At 39.9% G+C, this 20,615-nt stretch overlaps 1 protein-coding gene across 1 annotated transcript in view; it reads left to right on the forward strand.

The window, feature by feature from the left end:
* The first annotated feature begins 274 nt into the window (after positions 1-274).
* The window catches only part of sugct (succinyl-CoA:glutarate-CoA transferase), a 124,295-nt gene continuing 103,954 nt past the window's right edge, over positions 275-20,615 (forward strand). The window contains exons 1-6 of the mRNA XM_060869597.1: positions 275-448; positions 2,226-2,277; positions 2,380-2,453; positions 3,087-3,172; positions 4,144-4,194; positions 4,340-4,460. Coding sequence (XP_060725580.1) covers positions 295-448; positions 2,226-2,277; positions 2,380-2,453; positions 3,087-3,172; positions 4,144-4,194; positions 4,340-4,460 — 538 coding nt within the window. The 5' untranslated portion in view covers positions 275-294. The remainder of the gene's footprint in view (positions 449-2,225; positions 2,278-2,379; positions 2,454-3,086; positions 3,173-4,143; positions 4,195-4,339; positions 4,461-20,615) is intronic.

The raw sequence follows: 20,615 nt of genomic DNA on the forward strand, positions 1-20,615 counted from the left end.
TCCCCTCAGTGCTTTGCTGCCATCATGTGGACAATATTAGTAGTGCACGGTGCAGAAAGAATTAAATCTCACTGGGTTTTAAGGGAAATGTAGTGCTGAGAAAACATTGTATTGTTGGTTTCACTTCCACTTGTGACACATTATTTGATTATTATTGCTAACACATAATAAATAATGGCTGAATTAAATAACAAGGCATTAAACGAGTTGCATAGACTTATAGAGATATAGACTATCACTTCCGGGTTGTGGTTAGTGGGCGGGTCTAAAATAAAGCTCCCATCTCCAGTAAACATGTCGCTGGAGTCGTGCAGTAAGTTACTCTGCAGAATGAACAGACTGAGACTCTGTCTACTGAACATCAGCACTAACATCGGCACTAACATCAGCACTAACATCAACACCGGCTGTCTGAATGGCAGGAGGAGTTTTACATCCCAGCTGAAAGGTAAACATAAAGAATACAGACCTAATGTTTATGTAAACAACTGTTAGTGTGTCTTAATGACACTCACGTGTCTGTCTGTCTGTCTGTCATTCTGTCTGTCATTCTGTCTGTCTGTCTGTCTTTCTGTCTGTCTCTGTCTGTCTGTCTGTCCTTCTGTCTGTCCTTCTGTCTGTCTGTCTGTCTGTCTGTCTGTCTCTGTCTGTCCTTCTGTCTGTCTGTCTGTCTGTCTGTCTGTCTGTCTCTGTCTGTCCTTCTCTCTGTCTCTGTCTGTCCTTCTGTCTGTCTGTCTGTCATTCTGTCTGTCTGTCTGTCTGTCTCTGTCTGTCCTTCTGTCTGTCTGTCTGTCTGTCTGTCATTCTGTCTGTCTGTCTGTCTGTCTGTCTGTCTGTCTGTCTGTCTCTGTCTGTCCTTCTGTCTGTCTGTCTCTGTCCTTCTGTCTGTCTGTCTGTCTGTCTCTGTCTGTCCTTCTGTCTGTCTGTCTGTCTGTCTGTCTGTCTGTCTGTCTCTGTCTGTCCGTCTCTGTCTGTCCTTCTGTCTGTCTGTCTCTGTCTGTCCTTCTGTCTGTCTGTCTCTGTCTGTCTGTCTGTCTGTCTGTCTGTCTGTCTCTGTCTGTCTCTCTCTGTCTCTTTCTCTGTCTGTCTGTCTGTCTGTCTCTCTATCTCTGTCTGTCTCTGTATGTCTGTCTCTCTATCTCTGTCTGTCTCTGTATGTCTGTCTCTCTCTGTCTGTCTGTCTCTCTCTGTCTCTGTCTCTCTCACTCTCTCTCTCTCTCTCTCTCTCTCTCTCTATGTCTGTCTGTCTGTCTCTCTCTCTCTCTCTCTCTCTCTCTCTCTCTCTGTCTCTCTCTCTCTCTCTGTCTGTCTGTCTGTTTTATGGGTAATTTGTAAAAAATTGGAAAATAAACAGAATGTTGCATATCCTATTGCACATTTCAGGATCAGAATCAGAATCAGGTTTAAGTGAGTTGACACACACGAGGAATTTGGTTCCAGCTGTTTGTGACTCTCAGAACTACAGACATAAATAGGAATATTTACAGCAAACAACTAAAACATATTTACAGTAAAGTACTCAAATATCTTCCATGGTATAAAATAACACATAATCCAGAACATTTGTTCTTTTGCCTGATACTTTAAAATGTACAGTTCAGTAAAGCTGTAAATCAGGTCAAAGCTCAGTCCACTGTTTATTATCTTCTTCTTATGTCTTTATTATAATCCACTTTTAGTGTATAACATAAAGTAACTAGCCACAGTTTTCTGTGGTGTGGATGGATAAATCTTTGTCTTCGTGGCACGACGAGACGAAATAGATGACATATTACAATCACAATGGGTTGCTGCTGCAAACGCAATATTATCATGTTGGGATATTTGTGTTCATGTAACGTCGCTGTAATGGACTTTGTACCTGTATGTTTACACACGTCGCAGATCGATCGACAGGTCGTAACTGTAGTGTTATAAAACTCTCTCTAATTCATTCATAAACCAAATCTAACCTTACTTGAAACCTTTCGTATAAGACAGCTTGATCTGTTTATACTGTATATAGCATCCTTTCCTAAAGAGATGCATTTAAAATTTTCCAAAAAAATTGGCTTCTGATTCAGATTCAGATTTATTTTAGGACGTTTTGTCTTTTGATGCAGTGTCAGGAAACCTTTATATACGCAAAACGTACAGGCACAATCAACCAAATCTGCTAATAATGAAGGGCTTATTTTACTGGAATTGTTCTTTCACTGATGTTTTGTCCGTTTTTAAACCTTTAGGTGTGAAGCAGATTAAACCACTAGATGGCATGAGAGTCTTAGACCTCACCAGGTAAGCCAGAAAATGTAAAGAGCAGCCATACATCGCAGGGTGAAATTTAGCCACTGAATATTAGTGTAAAAAAAAAAAAAAAGTGTGTTTTGCCCATCACAGAGTCCTGGCTGGTCCTTTTGCCACAATGATCCTGGGAGATTTGGGGGCAGAGGTCATCAAAGTTGAGCGACCAGGTGAGTTAAAACCTTATGACTTCATTTGTAATGTACCTGAAATAGTAATCCGAATATATATCTGTAACAGCTCCCTTTTACTGAGTGTAAAGCTTCACTCACTCACTCACTCATCTTCTACCGCTTATCTGAACTACCTCGGGTCACGGGGAGCCTGTGCCTATCTCAGGCGTCATCGGGCATCAAGGCAGGATACACCCTGGACGGAGTGCCAACCCATCGCAGGGCACACACACACACTCTCATTCACTCACACAATCACACACTACAGACAATTTTCCAGAGATGCCAATCAACCTACCATGCATGTCTTTGGACCGGGGGAGGAAACCGGAGTACCCGGAGGAAACCCCCGAGGCACGGGGAGAACATGCAAACTCCACACCGGCCCGATACTCGAACCCACAACCTTAGGGTTAGGAGTCAGACTCTCTAACCATTAGGCCACGACTCCTCCCCCATTATTAATGTTCTCTAAGCAAGGAAAAGAAAAAACCTGTAAACAATGTACAGAGTCAAACATTTGTCTATATATGATCTAATACACAGACTCCCAAAATAATATACCTGTATCTCATATCTAAGTGTGTTTTCTGTGTGTGTGTTTTCTGTGTGTGTGTGTGTGTGATACAGGACCTGGAGATGATACAAGAGCATGGGGACCTCCGTTTGTACGTGAGGAGAGTGCATATTTCCTGAGCGTGAACAGGAATAAAAAGGTAACATTATTGCATGAATATATGTAGTGTATATATACGGATATGATCCTCTGTACGGCCGAAAGTATGTGGACACCTGACCATCACACCGTTATGCGATTCTTCCTCAAACTTTTGCCATAAAAGCGAGAAGCACCCACTCGAAGCGAATGTCTTTATTTATATATATATATATATATATAGTAGCATGACAGTTTCTCTCCACTGGATAGAAGATATGCACAAAGTAAGACATGTTGTGTAGGTGAAGGTTGAAGTGGAAGAACCTGAATGTTCTGCACAGAGCTCTGACTCTGTATCAACCCCACTGAACACCTTTGGGATGAACTGGACCTCTTATGGACCTCTTATGGACCCAGCGATAGTGGTTTAGTGGCTTAGTAGTTAGCACGTTCGCCTCACACCTCCAGGGTTGGGGGTTCGATTCCCGCCTCCACCTTGTGTGTGTGGAGTTTGCATGTTCTCCCCGTGCCTCGGGGGTTTCCTCCGGGTACTCCGGTTTCCTCCCCCGGTCCAAAGACATGCATGGTAGGTTGATTGGCATCTCTGGAAAATTGTCCATAGTGTGTGAGTGTGTGACTGAATGAGAGTGTGTGTGTGCCCTGCGATAGGTTGGCACTCCATCCAGGGTGTATCCTGCCTTGATGCCCGATGACGCCTGAGATAGGCACAGGCTCCCCGTGACCCGAGGTAGTTCGGATAAGCGGTAGAAGATGAGTGAGTGAGTGAGTGATGAGTTTCTTGTGTTCTAAAGCTGCTTTGAGACAATGTCTGTTGTTAATAGTGCTATACAAATTAGAAATAAAACTGAATCGAGTTCCATATTAATGCCTGTGGTTTTGGGTTAGAATGTTCAAGAAGCAACATATACTGTAGGTGTGATGGCTGGTGTCCACTTCACGTTCAGATCACTTAATCATATCATCAGCATTAAAAATGACGCACTAAAGCTTCTTCCATGCTATTTCTAGAGCATTGCTGTTAATCTTAAAGATCCGAACGGGGCCAAGCTGATAACAGAGGTAAATGTTTGACACTATTGAAGATTCTCACATCGAACGATTATTTAAGTATTAAATTAATTCTTTATTAAACACAGCGAAGATATTCACATAGGAACACCTACAGGTTCTCTTATTGTTCGTGCTGTTTTCTTGAATGTCCCAGCTTGCCAGAAATTGTGATATACTGGTGGAAAATTATCTTCCCGGTAAACTGGACGAGATGGGACTCGGCTACAAGGACATGAGCGAAGCGGCTCCGCATATTATCTACTGTTCCATTACGGGTACGTCTTTTCTTTTTTTGAGCAGGAACTGTTTCAGTAGGTGATCTTTAACGATATAGCTAAATAAAAACTAGAGGGTAGAATGAAATAAATAATAAAAGTAAGAGAATGTTGGTGTTTTATATGGTGGCCAAGAAGTGCAAAACACATTAACAAATCCCAAAACAAATGAACAAATCCGAAAACATTAACAAATCCCAAAACAAATTACCAAATCAGAAAACACAACGACAAGTCAGACAACCCAGAAACAGTAGTGTATTGTTTTTGAATGGAAACTTACCGATCATTGGACAAGACACCTGTCACTCAAGATATACAGGTATGGAATCTTATGTGTAATGTGTAAAGTTCTCCGTTTAAATATAATAAAATAACAGAATTAATCCACAGTAATCCATTCCATCCATCCATTCCAACTTTTCCCTGCGGCAGACTGTTGAACTTCATGTATACTTTGAGTGACAGGTGTCTTGTCCAATCACAAACTATACCAACCGCTTCCGGGTTGTCTGAAATGTCGTTGTGTTTTCTGATTTGTTAATGTGTTTTCTGATTTGTTAATGTGTTTTCTGATTTGTTAATGTGTTTTCTGATTTGTTAATGTGTTTCCTGCACCGATTCAGACAACCTGGAAGCGGTAGGTATAGTTTGTGAATGGAAACTTACTGATCATTGGACAAGACACCTGTCATTAAAGATATACAGGTGAATGAAAGGTGTCTCGTCCGATGATGGTAAGTTTCCATTCACAAACTATACCAAATGCTTCCGGGTTGTCTGACTTGTTAATTTGTTTTCGGATTTGTTAATTTGTTTTGCACGTCCCGGCCACCGTAGTTTTAAGCCCTGTAGACTCTCCTGAATCTGGAACTTTACTGACTATAACAAAGAGCTGACACTGGAGACTCCTTCCATTAACGTTCACGTAAGCATGCCACCGACGGTGGGGATCGAACCCGGACCTCCGCCGTCGGCTCGACCGCCTGCGGTAGCGAATCAGACCCAAAAGCAGGATTCCAGTCCGTACACCGTTTTATTAAAGGAAACAGGAAACAAAACAAAACTTACATTTAACATAACAAAACCTAAACACGAAAACCGTAGGTACTGTAATAACGTGACCTGGGCATGACAAGGTTTTACGCCTCGCACACGACAACGTTAACAGATACGGCAAAAACAACGTCTCACAAAAACAAAGAGAACAAGACAGGCTTATATAAGGCAACTAATCAAGATAAACAAGGAACAGGTGAGATGGTGGGAACATAGGACAGGTAAGAAACAATAAGTCCACGTTCACACTGCAAGTCTTAATGCTCAATTCGGATATTTTGCTCAGATCTGATTTTTTTGTTTGGCTGTTCACATTACCTTTTAAAATGTGGCCTATATCAGATACCAGTGTGAACTGTTTGCTGTTTCGAACTGACCCGCATGCGCAAACGAACAATAACAATGACGTCACACGCAGCACGCCGTTGCGCTAAAGTTGGCGAGGTTATGGAGGAAGTAAGCATTTTCGCTTTTCTTTCTAAATGTTTGTGTAACGGCAGCACAGAGACGCAGTGTTTTGAAAATTTTCGGATCTCAAGGGCAACTTTTGATTATTTGATCCATTTTGTAGGCGTAGTCACGTTTGTGTGTGAACTCGCCGGCGCATAATTGTGACGAAGGTCGATGCAGATTGACGTAAAAGTCGCATCAAATCCGCCTCGGTTGTTCACACTGCGGCCACATTGGAAAACATCAGATTTGGGTCTGATTCAGGACCACATATGGAAGTGGTCTGAATCTGATTTGAAAAAATCAGATCTGGGCTAGATTTGAGTGTTCACACTACTCCTGAAGAAGTCTGACCTGGTCACTTGACCCCAAAAAAATTTGGGCCACTTTTACCTGCAGTGTGAATGTGGCCTAAGGTAGGTGATGAGAAAACACCCTACAGCCTCCCTCTGGTGGTCTGGCAGGGAACTGTCCAAGCTCCTGACATCATGATTGTTAAAAAAAAAGCCTCCTAATAGAAATCTTGCCATATTAACAATTATATTGTTATTATTGTTTATATATTGTATTTGTACCTCTTGAGATACAAACATCTAAACTTACTACTTTTACTGACAGAGATGTTTAAGTTCTGTGCTATGGGACTGTATGTTTTTCCACTTACATTCTGTGTAATAAAACTGTTCCTGGGAACGTTAGGAAGCTCCTAGCCATTTATCACGATTGCAACTTCCTGAACCAGATCCAACCAATGACAACGTCTTTTATAATAACGCCCGGTTCACGAGGCAAACAGTTTTTTGCGGCTTTATGTCTAGAACTTGATTCATGTTAATGCAACATTTACAATTTAAATATAGGGTCTGAATATTTCCCACCCCATCACTTTCATATGATACGAATGTATACGTTGACCGTCACACCGTGTTCGAGCTACTGTCGGGTCGGTCGGCTTTGTGGTCTTTGAGGTTTTGGCAGGTAGGAATTAGTGTTGGGTCTGTGGTGAAACCGTAAATTGTGCTGACCTTTTAGTTCCTCACGTGTAAGGCCCTTTTTTCTCAATTTTATAATTTTTTTTGTATAAAAATAAGATTAATTGTAAGTCACTCTGGATAACAGACATGGGGATGTGGTAGACTAGTGTTTAAGGTGTTGGACGACCAATGGGAAGGTTCTACAGTAAGTTCAAATCCCAGGTCCAGCAATCTGCCCCTGCTTGGCCCCTGAGCTAGGCCCTTAACCCTCAGTTGCTCATTTACATAAAAATGTAAGTAACTTTGGACAAGGACGTCTGCCAAATGCTGTAAATGTAAATAACGGCTGTCTAATGCTGTGAATGTTTCACGAAGGTCGCTTCAGGCCATGTATTCCACTGTTGTTGAGTTAAAGAGGGCAGCACAATGCCAAGAAAAACATGTAGGTGATGTGGTAGCCTAGTGGTTAAGGGGTTGGACTGTTATGAGTTCGAATCCCAGGTCCACTAAGCTGCCACTGCTGGGCCCCTGAGCAAGGCTCTAAACCCTCATTTGCTCAGTTGGAAAAAAACGAGATGAAATTGTACGCCTTGCTGAATAAGGGCATCTGCCAACTGTCGTAAACAGAAATGGTGTTTTTGTAACATGCCACATGACCAGTGTGCTAATCTACCACATAGCTTAAGCAACTAAATTTAATAGTTCCAATCAGGGTAAGATTTTACAGTGTAATTTGTTTACGTTAATGCTACATATATTGAAACATTAGGCCCTCTCTACATCATTCAATTTAGTTATTAGAAACATGTTCATGTTTTGTAAAGAAACGTAATGGTTTAACTTATATATTGCTGTATTGCACACTATACTTCACTACCTCATCAAACTGCAGCTATCACATCACATACGTATATAAATCAAATCAAATCAAATCGAATTTTATTTGTCACGTACATACTTACAGGGTACGACATGCAGTGAAATGCTTTATGCAACTGTCTGATATGAGAATAAAAAGTATAAAAAAGCGCAAAAAAATAAAATAATAATAGATTAATAAAAAAGAATAAACTATATAAGAAAACTATATGAAAATCTAGATGGAGAAATAATGTGTATATATATATATATATATATATATATATATATATATATATATATCGTCGCTGTCGGGCGGAATCCTCATATCTCCAAAACGCTGTACCTTATCTGCAGTGCACAGGGTTTAGTCCGCGTTGCAGTGGATTGTCTTGCGCTAAATTCCTGTCCTCAGACGAGCACCAGAACTAGCGGGGGTCAAGATTTTTTTTTCTTTGAGCCCAGTGTTTTGAAGACATTTACTATTCACTCAGAAGACGTGTTGATTCGTTGCGACTCTTCTTGAGGAGAAATATGCCGTGAAGCTCTCACACGGAGTGAGGAAGAGGTGGACAGTTGAAGTGTCCAATGGAGTTATGAGATTTGTGCTCAAGCTATTTTCAAGACTTTAGAATGGTTAATAACTTGTAAAAATAACAGACCCACATGGGGACTGACCAGTAGCATCGATATGTGAAAAAATATGAAATTGACCAAATTTGGACATACAAGGTTTCCACCCGACAGCGACGATATGCAGAAATATACATATAACATAAATGTGTATGTTTTTTAAAGATTGTCCTTAAAGTGTCCAGGTGCAGTATGGTGTGTAAATAGTGTATAAAGTGGCACTGTGCTGTGCAAGTCCAGAGTTAAAGTGTCCTTAGAATGTCCAGGTGCAGTATGGTGTGTAAATAGCATGTTGAACCCTCTATGTTTACAATTAAATGTCCTTTATATGTGGGCTAGGACAACTTACTGCATTGTATGAGGCTAGGACAACTTACTTTACGTCCTTAGCTTTATGTCGTTTTATGTAGCATCATGATCTTGGAAAAAAATGTATTTATTTATTTTTTTCATTCATTTTTTTCCTCATTTCACTGTGTATTGTGTATATATATCTATCTATATATATATATATATATATATATATATATATATATATATATATATATATATAGATGAAATGACAATAAAAGCTTCTTGACTTGTAAAAAAAAAATATAGTTTAGGAGTATAGTTTGTTTTCATACGTGTGAGCACTAAGTGAGAAGACGTTACAAATATAAGTGGATACACGCAATGGAACAAAAGTTCTCTACTAATTTCTCCCTCACAATGTACTCCCTTACTGTAAAGACCTTTATTTGTTGATTTGTGTAATAACGGCCTTGTTAACACTTACTTACACAGAAATCAGAGCAGATGGGCTCGAGCACGCACGCTTGTGAGAACCAGCGAGAGCACGTTATTTTGAAAGCAGTGAGAAAGTGTTCTCAGAGTCGTAGATACAGTCACGATGTCCTGCTACTGTTCTAATGTTCTCAGTATGTTTGCAACAGGCCTACTTTAATTTACTGTCTTATTTCCAGCCCTCGTAAAAGAGGCCGAGCCGTATTTTGAAAACGATTCCGTTACCACACTAATTTGGAGTGGCTTGGCTTCGTCACCATAATGGCTGGTAGGAGACTGGCTTCACGTGCCATGCTCTAATAAACTCAGGGTCAAGTCACACTCGATCACCCGGGATCAGTTCACTACATATTCCTCAGATAAATACAGAATCGAACCCCAGATCAACTCGTATCACTTTCACAGGTGTTTTGAGGAGGAGATTCTCTCTTTTTATTTATTTATTTATTTATTTATTTTTTTTTTAAGTTAATCGCATAGCTTTAAAATTCAATCTAATTCGAGTTTAAGCCTGAGGCATGTAGTTGTGGTGTATGGTGAGGTAAAAGTGTAGCAATTTATGGTAAACAGAAAAGGTGCCCCATGGTGAGTTTACCACCACAAAGGCCGTATATTACATGCCTGTGGGTACGCACTTTTTTTTACCTCTACACATTTTTCTGTCCTCTAATGAACAGATTCAGAGAAATGCTCAGAATTTGCTTACTGTTTTTTTTTTTTTGTTGTTGTTGTTTTTTTCACAAACGCTTTTAACGAGGGATAAGGAGGTGTTGGCAGCCAAGAGATGGGAACCAAATTGACTTTAACTCTTTACAGATTCCTCTTGGTTTTGACAAGAATTTGTCTAGCCGTCTGGTCGGCTCAGCTCCGTCTGAGCAGGAAGACGGTGAGGTGTGTGTGTGGCGATGGAGCTGACACGGCCTGATGTAAGATGTGTGCAGGGTTGTGTTCATTTGCAGAAGACTAACCAGGAATGACTATCAAATTATAGGTGTTTATTTCAACAGCGGTGCGATCTTGATGTATAATGTATAATATTGAATCCGAACAGTCCATTAACGCTATGTTTCGGATTGGGGTAAGAAGTCAAACCTTCAAGCCTGCTAGACTTTACACTCCTGGCTCACCAACTGGTTTGTTTAAATCGATCAGCTGGCATAGTTCCTAATGAATAAAACACCAATAAAGTGCCTTACACACACACACACACACACACACACACACTCTGCTGGCTTTTTTGGGTTTTGTCTCTTGCCTCCAGACATACACACATACACACACGGTTGGCTTTTCTTCATTCATGCCCACACACACTGCTAGCTTTTCTGATTTTTTCCCACACACACTGCTGACACTTCTAAGTTTATACTCACATGCTGTTGGCTTTTTAAGTTCATATCCACACACAGTGGGCTCTTCTGTGTTTTCACACACATAGAAACACGTATTCCTGGCTTCTTTGACGTTATACCACACACACTGCTGATTTTTTTTGGAGCTCATACACATATACTTACTACTGGCCTTTTGAGTTTGTACACACACACACACACATCCACTGCATGTCATTTTGTTCCACAAAAACATTACACTGGGCAACAGATCTGTCCATTAATCTGTCCATTCAAATCACTAGAGCAGCCCCACGGTATTGGCATTGAAGACTAGCGGTTTTTGAGTAGTCAGTCAGATTCGTTGAAATATCAAGCAACAGATGTATGTGCTCCCTCTTAAAATGTTCACCCTCATGCTAGCAAATAACACAAAGCTTTTTTCTTTCTCACAAGCATTTACGTTTAAATTTATCGCATTTGGCAGACTCCCTTATACAGAGCGACTTCTAAAAGTGCTTTGAAGACTTTATTCATAAGTACATGCTGATACTGGGTCACAAGGCCAGACAGTATAAAAATGATTCGTCTAAAGCCATGTTGCAAAGTAGAACATGAAAATCACAGAAGATTATCACAAAGTGCTAATTTCAGTGTTAAAAGGCTAGTTCTGTAATCCGCCAGAAGCAAATGAGCACATCAGTGAGAAAAGAGTGACAGCTCATGTACAATTGTTTGCCTGAATTATTTGCGCACATACAGTATGTTCACTCAAGTGATTGCGAGTTGCCTTTGCTAATGTTCACTAGCAGGAGGTTTTGAAACGCTGCTACTTAAGCTTTTATATTTAGAAAGATGTGTTTAATAGGTCTGCTTTACAGAAATATTTAGATTCTGGATATATTTTTGTCATCTTTTTTATAAATTACTAGTGACACCGGGTTGATCGTAAGGTCGGGGGTTTCAAGCCCCAGCATCACCAAACTGCCGCTGTTCGGCCCTTTAGCGACTTCTTTAACTTTCTCCACCCCGGGGATGCTGTATCATGAAGGTGAAGGTGACGATATGAGAAGTAAACATTGAGAGGTATCACATCGGCATCCGGGTGACACTGGAGAGTGAGATTATAAATAATTGCCCTTCTTTGTGTGTGCACTATTAAGCCCAAAAGTGCGGTTATGTAAATAGGAACTTATGAATAACTTAAGAGAACTTAAAGAACCTAAGAGTTAACTTCTTTAGCTTGAAGCCTGTTGTGTCGAAATGATCACCTTTTTCCGGAGTTCTCAAATAGATGCATTTTAATATTAGGTTCTTTTTAGGGTTCTCCCAGGGGGCGACAACTGGTGGTCAAGTCACAGGCAACAGCATTTCAGCAGAATAAACCATGCACTCTGGATACTCAAGCAGAATTGATTGACATATGAAATTCCTGGCTGTATTTATTACTTTTAAATGAGCAGTTTGTCATTTTTAATGCTATCTGCTACCATCAGGACAGTTTGTAGCATTGATAATGACCTTCCAATCAGTAATCCAACACCTTAACCCCCTGAGGGAAGGCTGATTTCTTCAAGCCAAAAAAAAAAAACAAAGAAACGCTTCCAGCAGTTGCAGTGAGCCTTTTACATTTGCGTCTCAACACGTTCATGAGTTGGCTCTTCACGATCTGTTCATTTCTGAGCCAAAAAAACAGCACAAAGGCCCAAAATGAAGAAACCTAAGAAGGGATTGAATTTGTTGTACTTGTCAGGTGTGGGTGCTACTGTGGAAACAAAATCCAGGCCCAAATAGATGGATAGAAGACAAACAGGGGTTTTATTAATAAATCAACAAAACTAACGGACACAGGAAAACACTCGGAAAAAAACTGAGCAACTAAAATACAACACAAGATACAAGAAAACCGAAAAAAGAAACCAGAGAACACCAGGTAACAAGCGATGCACAACAAAGAGACAAAATAACCCCACACAAGACAACAGGTATAAATAGGGTAAGTAATTAGTGAAACATGAGGATCAGGGCCTGTATTTATGAAAATTCTCAGTGTAAAGAGTTTCTCCTAGTGACATTATTCCAAGAAATTTCTTCGAAATGTGGGCGGGTTTCCTTTAAAATTAAAGAGAAGTAAAGATCCTAGTAAAGATAAAAGTTATTCATAAATCATCTTAACTATTGAAAGAGCTGTTAAGGTCAAAAAGTCTTAGGAGGAGTGAGGAGGACTTTTAAGAGGATTCACAGTTTCTTTATCAGAGGAGAAAATGGCTGAAAGGTGAAGAGGGAGAGGAAATGTGTTGTATGTTATTACGATTATAAAATATTACACAATATTTAATAATGATAGTGAGTTCATAAGATGGTACAGATTAGATCATGTGGGGATTAGAGATAACATCTCAGACACAGAGCAGAAATTATATATATCATCGCTGTCGGGCGGAAACCTCGTATGTCCAAATTTGGTCAATTTCATATTTTTTCACATATCGATGCTATTGGTCAGTCCCCACGTGGTCTGTTATTTTTACAAGTTATTAAGCAATCTAAAGTCTTGAAAATAGCTTAAGCGCAAATCTCATAACTCCATTGGACACTTCAACTGTCCACCTCTTCTTCACTCCGCGGGAGAGCTTCGCGGCATATTTCTCCTCAAGAAGAGTCGCAACGAATCAACACGTCTTCTGAGGTAAATGTCTTCAAAACACTGGGCTCAAAGAAAAAAAAATCTTGACCCCCGCTAGTTCTGGTGCTCGTCTGAGGACAGGAATTTAGCGCAAGACAATCCACTGCAACGCGGACTAAACCCTGTGCACTGCAGATAAGGTACGGCGTTTTTTTAATTTCCTGAAAAATAACGGTTTTGGAGATACGAGGATTCCGCCTGACAGCGACGATATATATATGTGTATATACCGTACATATATATAATCTGTCGTAATGGCATTTAGAAATGGCATAATTTGTCTCTATGACATTTCTGCTCTGTGTCGGAAATGTTTACATTTACAGTACGTTTATTACATTCATAATATACGGATGTTAGAACATCTCTAATATGTTCGGTCACGAACGTAATCCCTACACGATATAGTCTCAAATATCCGAACATAGAGACAAAGTGAAGGTTTATAATAGACCAGATTTTAAAAGAGCTCCTATGTTTTTATTGGACATCACAGTCTTCAAAAGAACGTGTCATATCTAGTAACAGGTTTAGCTCCGCCTCCTCTCGAAAATAAAAGTTGTAGTATTTTCCTTGCTCTGAGATCGCTCCTGAATCACAGATTCATAGTTAGATAATCACAAGATTCATAGTTAGATATTTTAGGGATATTGCATGGAATTGTCTCAGCCAGCATGAGAGTTCTTCATTGTATTAGTGTATTATTTTCTAACAGGATTTATTTATTTATTTATTTATTTATTTATTTATTGAATTCTTACAGACATTCAAACCCTTTTAAATATTACAAGCAGCACCTTTAAGTTTATTTCAGATCCAGACATCATTGTGGAAGCAGGAATGTAGAGATGTAGAGAATCTAGCGAACCACATAGAAAAACATGTTTAAATAAACGCGGCCAATCGTTTCCGTTTCATCGTGTCTGTGGTGAGAAGATGTGACACTGGCTCACTGTTGTGGTTATGTCTTTCCTGGTGAGTGCTGAAATGCATGCAAATAGTTTTTTTTTTTTTTTTTTTTTTTTATGTCTTTATTTTTTAACTTTCTTCTCTTAATGTGAAGGTTACAACTGCAGCCAAATCCCCAAGTGCCCTCTCATTATAAAATCCTGCAGACGCAGCCCATGAGACCTCATTAAATTGTGGATGGTGGACAGTTAAATTGAAGTGATTTACAGCACTCATTTTATGCTGTTTAATTTTTCTCCTTGGGGTAATTTTTCTTTTTCTGCCTTCTCTGTGAGACGGAGACGCACGCAGACTAGCATTGTTGACGCGGAACGGATGCCTTACCCAGATCTGAACTATGTCTCAACCCTTAAAAAAAATACAAATAAATAAATAATATCTAAATAATTGTTTATATATATATATATATATATATATATATATATATATATATATATATATATATATATGTATATATATACATACGTATATATATATATATATTATATTACATATATAAACTAGATAATTAACCGTTGTGCCTGATTCTTAATCTAATCTAAAAGAAAATGCCTGAAAAACCTTTCCATTTATGTTTAATATAATCGGGAGAGTATTTATCTGTTGCATCTCATATTTTTCAATTAATAGCATGAGGGAAAAATCTCTGAGACGAGTTTCAGACCGCAGTTCGGGTGATAAGTGACACCCATGTGCTTCACGGTTTAATTTAATGCTTGCTGTTAGAATATCAACAGTTTGTTAAAGGGTCCAGTCACAAAACATCACTTTTTCCACACTTTAAAGACGTTATTTTTGCACAGCTTACCGTTAGGGAAAGCCATAGATCCATTAAAGTGGGACTTTAAAATGTTTTTAGGTTGTTTTCTTGTCGTTAGCGCTTTATGCTCGTCCAGCACGGCTGATTGACCACCTCGGTTGAAGGCTAAAATGGTACCAAGTGTTCCTAAGTTTAACCATTTTAATAGGAGAAGCATAATTAAGCACAACCACACAAAAGTATTAAATTCAGCTTTAAATTTGGTTATTTGCTCAAACCACTTTTGAGATTGTAGAGTATTGTATCTGTTTTTTTTTTTTTTTTTTTTTTTTTTTTTTTAAATTACAAGTGTAAATGCTACTCACAATTACGGTGTTTATCCAGAGAGTTTTACAGAGGTGAAGGGATGTTATGTTTGATATTTATTACATTTATAGTCTTTAGCAGTTTAAGGTTAAGGGCCTTGCTCAAGGGCCCAGCATGGCAATGTGGCAGTTCTGGGATTTGAACTGATGGCCTTTCAATCAGTAATCCAACGCCTTAACCACTGAGGGACTGCTGATTTCTACAAGCCAAAAAAAAAAAAAAAAAATGTGGTATATTTTTATATATAAAAAATATACCACAAATACAAGCACCTTTAAAAAAGACTTTTTGGACTTAAAACCAACATGAAAAAAAAAAATTATTAAGTTGTTCATACATAATTAGCTAGTTTACATTTAAACTTGTTTCATGCTTCCTGTCTTTCTTTTTTACTCATGCGCATAAGTGACACCCATAAGCAATCCGTTAACTTACACTTTTTTTAAGCTGTGCATTTTATTTAATCTACAGTTTACAACAATATCTCGATTGCAAACTGTCCACTATGATACTCATGACACTCGTGACACACCGACAGACATGCAGTTTCCGAACTCTTAGCATCCTCTTATATACTCCTGTATAGCTACCGTATGTAAGTTCCAAACCGAGGGACATTTCTAGAAGAAAATAAGGAGGTAATGAGCAACAGGTGACTGTAATTGTATTAAGCAAACAAGAGAGTTCACTTGGCATAGCTGAGAGCAATGTGGCTGTTACTGTTAACATCAGTGGCAGCTGGTGGTGATATTACATGGGAGGAATAAAATCTAATCTACAGTATGAATAGCTCAGCATTTAATCGATTAGGGTTAACCAATAAAGAATAGAGGTCTCATGAATTATCTTCATCTTCATCACTATCATCATTATCTGTAAATTGCTAAGGATCGTGCATGCTTCAATAGGGAAATTGAAATTGGGGCAAATTCTCTCTCTCTCTCTCTCTCTCTCTCTCTCTCTCTCTCTCTCACACACACACAGAGAGACACACACTCACACACATGTATTGTGTATCTGACAAATAAAATTTGATTTGATTTGATTTGAAGATGTAACCAAAAGAGGCTGAAAGATTATAACACATTAGAGCTCATATCTGGGGACGTGTCTCTTTCTCTCTGACAGTGACTCGTGTGAATCTTTAGCACTGGGCTCATTACAGTTAGCCTAAAGCTTTGCTTTCTAAAGCTACCTATTCGTAACTGAGCGTATGCTGGCAGCACGTTCGCTAAAGCTGTTTGTTTTGTAGCATTTCACTGCACGTCGTACTCTGTATGTACGTGTATGTGACGAACAAAATTTGATATTATTCGATTTGTTCAAAATTAAAGTGAATCTTTTTCTTTCCTTAGGTGGAGGAAAATCCTGCCTGTTAATCTCAGTCTCTAAAAAAAAATCCTTCCCAATCTGCTGTCTTACTGCTTGAATTTTAATTAGCTTTTAATTAGAAAGCACTATCAGGAGTGGTAGAAGTTATTTGTTCATGACCAGCTGATGTATAGCCTACGTGACAGCTTCGGTTTCTAGATTGGTCGCAATTCTTATGTGATTTGAACCATGAACCACACAGGCCCCGCACTGCCATGTCTTTCCATGACTTACTGTCATCACTTGGCTGATTGCTTCAACCCCAAGGGGGCAGGATAGCGATCCGGTGGCAATTTGGAGTAACCCCATTTTATTCAGGTTCAAGTTGTCAGCAAACAGGTACTGAATAACCTGTGCAGCCTGATTGCTTATGTAACCGCTTCGAGTTCCCGGAGGCCGTCTCAAGCCCATGTCTTGGCAGATGACATGCAGAGCCATTGCTTCCAGCCATAATTCGCCTGGTTCTCCAGAGACATGGGTCATGAAAAATAGGGATTAATCAAACACTGACCTCACTGTTTTCAGCTCTCTTTCTGCACTCATTGAGGTATATCATGAATGGAGAGAGGGTGGCCAGAGTGTGGCCTCAGGGGTTTGAACCAGAGAGTCTGTTTTCCTTCTGTGAAGGCTTGAAGTCGTATACATTTCTACTCTGTGGGTCAAAGGATTAAGTGTGCTATTTATTTGGCTATTGTGTTCTCCATCATAATTTGAGTGCATTTAAAATATAATTAGTAAGTCTCTTAATGACATCACAAGCCATGTGGATATGTAATATTATGAATAACTTGGAAACCAATTGTGCATGATCTTAGCAGACTTCCTTTTACTACAGTATATGACCAGTCTTGTGAGTGTGATTGTCTGTCCTTACTTACTATCACCAAATATAATTAAGCATTAGATCCAAACCAACCGATCCATCTTGATATCTGTTAACATGCCTGTGGCAACCAGGTTCATACGGGAGACCTGTAAAAAGCAGCCAAGACATCGAGAGGTGAGCGATGGGAAGGGAGAGGCATGGCGAGAGATGGTGAAATACTGCAACACATCAAGTATTCTTCTAGTCCACATATAATCTCTGGACAACATCGTCCAATTTGAGGAAATCCTGCACTCTCTTTTTCTCAGAAACATGGCTTAGCAGAACTGCACCTGGCATGGTGATACAGCTGGATGGATTTTCTTTAATCCATGGGAATCTCATTGAAACCTTGAGCAAGATAGGAGTGGGAGTTGTGTATTTCCTGACGAACTCTTCCCAAACCACACTAAGGCATGAGGGAGTTGCAGATAGACTATATCATCATGGAACAAACATGAATAGGTTATTGAAGTCCAGTCAGAAAACACTCACATTCACTGCAATGCAGATGAACTACCAGTAAGGATTATGACATAACAGAGGTTTTAAACAGCTTCTAGGTCACACTACATGTAAAGAACAATGTAAAAACCTGACAAGTAACGTTCCAGCAGAGTAATTCACTAGGTCCCCATATATACTGTTAAATTTGGAAGGGTGTCCTGGTGAGAAGAGGTGTTGTAGAGTCTTATGGTCACTGGCAGAAAGATTCTCCAGTGCCCCTTTTCCACCGAGGCAGTTTAAGTGCTGGTTCGGAGCCTAATTTAGAACCAGTTCTTTCTTTTTCGACAGCCAAAGCACCGGCCCTGAACCAGGAAAAGTGGTTCTTAAGTAGCACCAAAACGTCGCTGGTCTAGACTTAAGAACCGCTTGTGTCAGGGGCTGTGGGCGGGGCTACTGTTAGATAATGTACCTTAAGTATACTAATGTTTAATACACTTTTACTTTACCGCAATATGATCAATTATCAGCACACATGATAGTAGGTAGCTACATGCTAAGGCTAGCTTTTTCTGTGTTAATGATAAAATAACGTTATGTACTTTCTCGATTACAACCTCCATTTATACAGATTACATGGAGCTGCACGTACACGTTGGATTCGCCGCGTTTGGATGCCAATGTAGGTTCACAAAGCCATGAGCATTAACAGTAAAGCAACATCCGCCATTGTTGATGTTGTGTTTGTGTTTGCCGCTGCTGCGCTAACGTTGCTGTGTAACGTGACACGTATACAGTGACATCGGGCTCTGCTCTGTGACGGCTCTCTAACCGATGGAAAGGCAAACCGGTTCTTAGAAGTTTCGGCATTGGAACCAAATTTGAACCAGTACCAGCACTAGCTGTGAACCAGCATCCAGTTCTTTTTGGTGGAAAAGGGGTACAATAGTGCTTCCTAGAGTACCCTGGTGCAACGAGCCATCGGCTGGAGGTGCTCTTGGAAAAAGTGCCATTTGGGAAAAGTGCCAATGGGCAGAACTGTTCATGACAGAGTCCAGAGTCCAGAGTCCTTGTCCTGCATTAGTGCATCAGGTGATGTCTATCCAGTAACACATGCACCATCTCCATTTCCACCCTATGGATGGTTGCTAGAATTACATTGTCTTTATCATGCCAGAAATGCACCACTAGCTATAGGGACATCAATGTTTGTCACCTCTAAGTGGTTCTCTAGTCAGACAGGCAGGATGGTTTTAAATGTAAATTTAAACTTGAAGAATATAATCTTCAGTGTAGCTTTATGCATTTCCAGGTGTTTGTGGGATCTGTGTAGCATGTAGGTCAGGACATCATCCATGCTTAAATGCGTTTGGAACTATAAACTACAAACTATAGGGAGACTTGGTGTTCCACGACCAGTGGTCTGAGCTGTTTTAGGACAAGCTTCTCTAAGGTTTTTATCATGTGAGTGCAATGGGTCCTTATAAATGCTTGGGGCATCCTGTTTCTGGTCATGTAACTATACAATAAGTTTTTTAGATTTGGGACACCTTCTAAAATGAGACGACTGATGCTGTAACACACCACATATTTGGCTCGCACAGGTCTTCAGCACCCTGGGTCTGATTCCAAGCATATCCCAGACTCACCTTAGCTAAATCCTGCATAGGGCAGTGGTGGCTCAACTGGTTAAGGCTCTGGGTTGTTGCTCGAAGGATCGGGGTTCAAGGCCCAGCCCAGTCAAGCTGCCACTGCTGGGCCCTTGAGCAAGGCCCTCAACCCTCCGTGCTCCAGGGGCAGCTATGTATCATAGCTGCCCCTGCACTCTGACCCCAACCTCCTCAGTTGGGGTATGTGATGAAAAGAATTCCACTGTGCTGTAATGTATATGTGGTGATAATAAAGGCTTCTATGCCCCCACGTTCTCCTCTTTTCTTTACTGTCCTGATGGAGCTCTTGAACTCTGAAAGTTGGTGGAAGAGCAGTAGTTTTTTTTTATTCTTTCTTGAAATCAGCATATAGCAGACGAAATATCATATTGTCTCATGTTGCATTTCATATACTGTGAGAAACTTGTGAGTATGGAGGAGAGGTGTACATGATTAAAATGACCAGCGATTGCTGCAAATACATTGGGATGATCTGTCATTAGTTTACTAACCACAGAATGCATCTGTTTTTTTGTGTTTGCTGCATCAGTTGAGGATAGGACATACACAACCAAAATAACAGCATGAGAAAACATCTGGGCCATGTAATAGGCTACAGTCCAACATCAAGGAGCTCAACATTCCAGTTACAAACCTGTTCTTTGATAGCAATGTGTCCAGAGTTGCACCGTGTATCTTTCACATAAACAGTAAGTCCATGTTCTCTGCTCTTACTGCCATTCTTAAAGCCATTCAGTGGAACAGCAGAGTTGGGAGTCTTGGCTCTGAACCTAGTTTCAGTGAAACACATAAAGCTACAGCACTTGTATTGTCCGTGGTTGCTGTTCAGTGCTGAGAGCCCATCCATTTTTTTTACCCAGAGACTTTTTTAACTATTGTCCTTGATGATATCAAGCAGATAAAGTTTATTCCTCCCTCTCGCACGGTGAACTT

This window comes from Tachysurus vachellii, chromosome 5 (assembly GCF_030014155.1).
Source record: "Tachysurus vachellii isolate PV-2020 chromosome 5, HZAU_Pvac_v1, whole genome shotgun sequence".
Classification (NCBI taxonomy): domain Eukaryota; kingdom Metazoa; phylum Chordata; class Actinopteri; order Siluriformes; family Bagridae; genus Tachysurus; species Tachysurus vachellii.